This window comes from Gavialis gangeticus, unplaced genomic scaffold (genome assembly GCF_001723915.1).
Source record: "Gavialis gangeticus isolate Ggan-Ray unplaced genomic scaffold, GavGan_comp1, whole genome shotgun sequence".
NCBI classification, from domain to species: domain Eukaryota; kingdom Metazoa; phylum Chordata; order Crocodylia; family Gavialidae; genus Gavialis; species Gavialis gangeticus.
Genome location: NW_017729030.1, coordinates 17,249,441 through 17,256,439, shown reverse-complemented (window position 1 = coordinate 17,256,439; position 6,999 = coordinate 17,249,441). Strand labels below are relative to the sequence as shown.

General features: G+C 45.2%; 1 protein-coding gene across 15 annotated transcripts in view; it reads right to left on the bottom strand.

The window, feature by feature from the left end:
* Positions 1–6,999, bottom strand: part of ANK2 (ankyrin 2) — a 779,379-nt gene that overhangs the window by 279,817 nt on the left and 492,563 nt on the right. For all 15 annotated transcript variants that reach the window (XM_019521994.1, XM_019522000.1, XM_019521987.1 and 12 more), the window contains exon 5: positions 102–143. In XM_019521994.1, the coding sequence (XP_019377539.1) occupies positions 102–143 (42 nt within the window). The remainder of the gene's footprint in view (positions 1–101; positions 144–6,999) is intronic.

Here is a 6,999-nt window from a genome sequence, read left to right as displayed (position 1 = left end):
AGGGGAAATTAAAGACAATCTGTAAAAAGGCATGCATATTGTACCTCGGTAGCGGTGCTCTGGTTGGCTCCATTTTCCAGCAGATATTTCACTACTTCAATGTGGTTCTCTTGCGCTGCCATGTATAAAGGAGTGAAACCATTCTAGGAAAAAAACCCAACAGAATATCAAGTAATGAAGTCTATATTGATATATTAATAGTAATGAATAACAAATAAACACACAAAAATATAAATGCCATTTAAGAGCATGTTAAAAAAAACGTATATCAAGTGAAATCTAGCAAAATTGCCATATTTCCTGAGCATGGCACTCTTTTGTACTGAGCATTAGTACTAATACAGGGAAACAACTTTGTGTTTTCTGTGTTAATATACTAGAACGATCTGCCCTTGTTTCATGTTCTGTGTCACAAAGCTAAATCATGAGGATCACAAAAAAACAGATTCTAAAAAATATTTTTAACATATCAAAGCATCTGCTGTTTTGCAATGATCTATAAACTACCTAGGCTTTCACTCTTAGTATTCTTTTACATAATTTTAGGATAACTCAGTATACACTGGGAATGTTCATTAATGACTGATAGATATAAAACTGGCAGTAAAATTTTATGAACACTGACATAGAAGCAAGATTTTTCTTAATTACTTTTATTTAATCAAAGGCAGTGAAAATAAAGTCAAATGAAGTTTAGTAGAGATGGCAAAGCTTTAAAATAATACATAAAATTTAACAGCCATAAAAATAGTGCAAACCATCAATCCGAAAACAACAAGACATTGCAGAGTTATGACTATCTTTCTGAGACCACAGTAATATTGTATATAACTTAAGTATATACTTGTATATGTATGATTTAAGTATAAACACACCTAGAAATGCAATAAGGTTCTTAAACAAAACTGCTCCAGATATTATCTTTTCTTTCCAGGGCATAACATGTATACAGATATAGATATGAGTTTAATTATATTGTGCACATGGAGTGTGTGTGCATGCGTGTGTCTACTTTGAAATACCTTGTTTTAAATAAAAATACATAGCATGTTAATTCATCAATATCCATATGAGTGAAAGGCACAAAAATGAGCCTATTTGCATGATTAATGAGGCTTCATATTATTGTTTCAGGATCATTAAATAGGCCCAACATTCTTGTGTCAAGCTCTGTAAATAACACTGTAATTTAAGAGAACTTAATCATCTCTCATGAAACTTCCTGTTACCATTCCATGCCACCCCTAGCAGAATATGAACCATAAATCAGATTTCAGCCACAAGGTGCTTTTTTCCCTACTTCAGTATGTTTTACAGTTTAAGAGGGTGGGCTTGTATGTGCTTACAAACATATTATTCTTTTGAGTAAACTTCTCATGGAAACATTCAACACATTCTCAAAAGAGAACCCTATCACACAGGCAACAGATAACACACTTGACTGTAGGACCCATGGTTTCCGATCTCCATATGTGACTGCACAGCTATATTAATATAACTGATACAAAATGTCCACATGGACAAAGGCAAGGGAACTCGGGATGGTATGGTTCCTTGGAAACCTGATAAGGTTTAAAGTTAAGAGGGTTCAAGTGTTGTTGTAGGCATAATGGTCTAAGACAGGGATTGTCAACTGGGGGTACTTGGAAAGGCCCTAGGGGGTACACGCAGGCGGGCAGGTGGGGAGGGAGCACCACCACCCACCACCCTGTGCCACCACCTCCCAGAAGCAGTGCTGGGGCGGGACAAGGACAGCAGTGCCCCTCTGAAGGCCACACAGGCACTGACTAGCAGGCCAGATGTGGGGGTGGGGAAGCTCGCACATGGTGGTTGCCACTGCCACCCACCACCCCGCACTACCCAATCCCCACCCCCTCCGAGCTCTGCTTCCGGTCACTGTGGGTACACTTACTATAAAAAGTTGAAAACCCCTGGTCTAGAAAATATGTGAATATCTTTTACTGGACCAAATGTATAGCTGGGAGAGATGTTAGACAAATTTTCAGGCTCAAAATGCAGACTTGGAGAAAGGCACTTTGTCCCCGAAAGCTAGTCTACTACATCTCTCCCAACCACATATCTCTCTCCCCCAACTCTCTGTCCAATAAAAGATATCACCCAAAAAACCTTGCTTATCTTTAGAGTTAAGAGCCAACAACTATAAAGTAGGGCCCCCTGGATTTTATTTCTAGTCTTGCCATTGACTCACTGGGCATGTCTACACGAGATGCAGTAAACTGAACTACTACATAGTCAGGACAGGCATCCTATACTGTGAAACCTGCGGCTGCAGGGGGTCCCGCAGCTAAGGAGCCCCCTGTACAAAGGCAGTGAAAGTGGGAGGATAACAGGGTTATGCCCCCCAAAATACAGGGTAGCAGTAGGTATTGCCTTAGGGCAGCCCAGCTGCAGGGTCCTACAGCAGAGGTGGGGAGGGGTGGGCATGCTGAGCTACCCTGCGCACTTGCAGCCAGGATCACAGCTGGCCTAGCCACAGGCAGGTAAGTTTCTTTTAATCTGTTTTTTTTCTTTCCACAGGCTTGGGGAGAGGGCAGCTCAAGGACAGATGAAGTACAAGAGAGAAATCATTCACCCCTGCCCCCGGCCCACTCCCTCTTCCACTGTGGGGACTGTCCCACGAACTGGCCTGGCCCCCATTCACCGTGACTGAGGCCCTGGCCCGGCTGGGTCATGGGACAATCAGATCCCGGCCACTTCGAAAGCAGTAGGCGCTGCCATGTGCATCCCACCGCTGGGCGGGCCGGGCAGTGAGGCACATAGCGGTGTCCGCCACTTCTGAAGTGGTGGCAGTGAGGCACGGAGACATGAAGCAGAGGCTGAGCCCAGCTCACAGCTGTGACCTGCCCTCGCTTGTGCAAAGATCAGGGGGCCATGTGCCCCCTCCCCCCTCGGCTGCCTGGCACCATGCTTCTGGAGGAGCTGCCAGGCTCTTCCTGGGGATGACGTGAAGTGAGGCAGGGTGGGCGCGGGGTTCCTGGGGACTCCATCCCCTCCAGCCTGGCAGTGCAGCTGAGGCTGGCCCCACTCTGGGCTCCCCCCACCGGTGCATGGCCAGGACCAGTGCAGCCAGGAGGCAGATGGGGCAGGTGCCGGGGCTGCGAGGTGGCAGAGGCTGACGTAGCCAGTGCAGCCAGGAGGCAGCTGGGGCCAGGACTGGTGTGGCTGGAGCTGGGAGACAGTCTGGGCTGGCGTGGACCCTGCTCCAGCATCAGACAGCTCCTGGGGGTAGGGAGCAATCTTCCAGACCTCGCTTTGATTGCAACACTGAGGCTCAAAGCTGCCTACACAGGGAGAGTTCCCCAGCCCCAGGTTAAGTGGGGAAGTCTGTACATGCAGCCCAGAGCTGGCTGGGAACCATTCCATTTCAGAACAGGTTTCAGCCAGCTCTGGGCTGCATGTGCAGACTTCCATGCACAGTCCAGGGCTGTCCGAGAACTGTACTGGTCTGGGCCAAGACCAAGCCCCACAGCTCTTTCTCAGCCCCATGCCCCGATCAGGTGATTGAGGCACAGGGCTTGGAAAGAGCTGTTGTGGGGGCAGGGGGCAGGTCCCAGCCTGCTGTCCTGATTCACTGGTCCCAACCCCCTGCCCCAATCTGCCCAGCCAGGGGCTCACTGCTAGCTACCCCATTGGTGGAACAGCTTCTGGCTGCCCCCAGGTAAGCAGGAATTCCTACCCAGCTGGGAGCTCACTACTAGCTGTCACACCAGCAGATCAGGGCAGGGACCTGCCCCGCCCCCACAGCTCTTTCCTAGCCTTGTGCCCTAATTGGGTGATCAGGGAATAGGCTGGGAAGAGTCATCGCTGCTGCAGCTCTTTCCCAGCCCCATGTCCTGATTGCCCGATTGAGGCATGGGGCTGGGAAACAGCTACAGGGGAGGGATGCACCCCAGAGCTGGCTGAGACCTGCCCCAGGTGGGCTTGTCCGCATGTGCATGGGGTGAGAGAGCTGTGCAGCAGTAGATCTCCTGCCCCATGTACATCAGGACGCCACCTGTGCTCCCTGACAGCCCCTGGGCTAGTGCCCAGGGGAAGCCTAGAGCTCCCCCTGGCTGCTATGGGGGGACAGAGCAAGATGGGAGCAAATCTGCTCCCAAGAGGTAGCACATGTAGATGTATTTCCCAGTAGGCTTACTGTGCAGTATTTTTACTGTGCAGTAACCCTACTTCGAATTAACTGGACGTGTAGACATGCCCACTGTTTATGTGTGTGTGTCCCTGCACATGCATGCATGCATGTTTGTTTGTCCCTCCTTATAATCAATACAGGCAGTCCTTGGACTTACAACCCAATTGGTTCCTGAAAATGGCATCTTAAGTTGAAACGTAACTCAGAACCCATTTTCCCATAGGAAATAATGTTATATATGGGGAATTGGTTCCTGAACCAAAGCCCGATACCCTGTTTTCACCAAAAATAACCCACTATTTTGTATTCAATCAATTATAGATGAGTAATAAAGTTACATTAATGTATTTATATTGTAAATAGAAATCACATTCATTTGGAAGGACTTCTTTGAGGTGACTTTGCTAGACTTTTTCAAGGGCTCATGGCTGCACTTTTTGAAGGGTTCTTGGCTGGATTCTTCTCAGGAGTCTTGGCTGCAGGTTTTTCTGCAGTCTTGTCTGCTTTTTTAAAAAAAGTATCCAAGGAAGTTTGGACAGATGTTCTCCAGGGAGATGGGTCACAGTGACTTGTTCGCTGTCATGGCATTACATCATATTAAGTGTTGTAAAGTCAAAACTGACATCACAAAGTTGAAACTGGGTGTCAATTGTAAGTGAGAAACGTTGTAAGTGTGGAACGTTGTAAGTCGAGGACTGCCTGTATATTATTTACCTCCTTCACACATGGGTTGTAAAACTAAATTAATGTTTGCAAAAAATGTTTGAATAAAAAACAAACAGAGCTACGGAAGCACAAATTTATTATTGACCACAACACTGGTGCTCAAACAAATGTAAAAAAACCCTGAAATGTCAACAAAAAGGGAAAATATTCATCATGAAAATATTCATCAAAAGCATTTCTATGTTCAATCATTTCTACTGGGTTTGCCTCCTAGCCCTATACCCACCCATATATTAGACCTGCTTAGCAGGATCATTGTTAAAAAGCATTTCAATAGTGGGTACAGGTGAACTAGTTCTGACTGTAGCCTAACTGGCAGCATATAGCAAGATAAAAATTTTATAGTACCATGACGAAAAACAAGGAAGTAATCTCTACTGTAAACCAAAGCTTTTAATTAATGAAATGGCTGAAGATACGATCTTGACAGAATTTTTACAGTTCTGTACATCAGTTCAACACTATTCATTGTACGATCTCTGAAGTCATAAATATACATTATTTCTTGCATTTTCCAATTAAGTACTAGGTCATAGACACTGTTGGAAAAAAAACTGCAGATTAAGTGTGCAAAACAGTAAAACTGCCAAACAACAGTACATAGCTGTGTGTGCTATTAGTTGAATCAAAGGCTAAATATACTTACAAGGGAATTATGATTCCCTAGCTACTTTTAAAGTTGTTAGGCCTCCTCTACACTATTATATTTATGCTGCAATTAACATGCTATTCATGTTATATTGGGAAGGGAGCTACATGTACACCTCATTTAAGGCATCATAACATAGAAAATGAGTCATAAAAGTATCTTACATATCGTGTAGAATATTTTTATGGCTCTTTTGTATGGCATCTTACATTTAAAGCATGGCCGGAGCCTACAATCAACTGATCATTGGTTCTGGGGCCCAGACTGCACCAGAGTCTAGAATGGCCCTGGGACCAACAATCAGCTGATTGTAGGGTAGAGGGAGGTGAGGTGGAGCTGAAGGACTTCCCTCGCCAGTGACAACACCTACTGTTGCTGAGCACAGTGCTTTGACAATCAGTTAATTGTTGGCTCCAGACAGCGCCAAGTCTTGAATCTTAAACTGTCTTGTCTGAGGCTGACAATCAGCTGATTGTCTGCCCTGATGGCCACAGGATGAATTGGACCCAGGACTGTGAGCTGAGGCACCTGGCTTTGAAGTTGCCCATGCAGGGGAAGCCCAGGATGTGTGGCATGGAAGAAGGGACTGGGGATCAGATCCCACCACACCATTAAATAAGTAGATGCTAGAGGCCTTAGATTCTTCTATGTGTCATATTCTGCCAGCTGTAAATAATCATTCAATCCTCCTGATTTTAGACATTCTTGGGTTTAGCTCAGTGCATGTCTGATCTATTTTCCTTCCAATTATGCTGCACCTTTTCCATGTTAAGGCATCAGTTAGCAATTTAACAGCAATTCATTCATTCGAGGACAGCCTTTCTTAAGACACAGGCATAGCGGCTCTCTTCTTTGAAGTTCTATCTGGCACTAAAGGTACTTGGGGTCAAACAACTGGCAATGACAAGCTCCCTAATACTCATAATTGCCTCATAGGTGCTTTAAGAGGAGTAACAAAAGGCAGAATTTAGTCAAGTAACAGGAAACAGGTGTGCATCCTTATCTGCAGAACAAAAGTCAGAGGATAGAAGGGGAGTCATTTACTTAATGACTTTCTGGGTGCATTACAGAGACCCTAGAACATTTCCTGACTCACTTTTCATGTGCTATTTTGAAAACACCAAAACTTGTTCCACACATCGTATCTATGCCATAACAAACACATATACTTCATGCCCAGCAGCTGGTGAGGCATAAAAGACTGCTGCAGGAGGAAGGATAAAAAGTCATTTCTTATGAGCCTACTGTGAAAGCAAGCAATCTCTTGTGCTTGTGACAGTACATTTCTCACTCCTAGGCTTCAGAACAGCAGCCTTTGTATGACGTACTACAGGTCAAGAAACTGTTTCTCATGGCTTCTTTTGGCCACCTATCCTGTTAATAACGCAGAACCTACATGGGGCTTCATGGGGCATGTCTCCACAAGTAGGAATGTGCATTTCCCTGGGGACAAATAGCAGTGGCACATATTTGT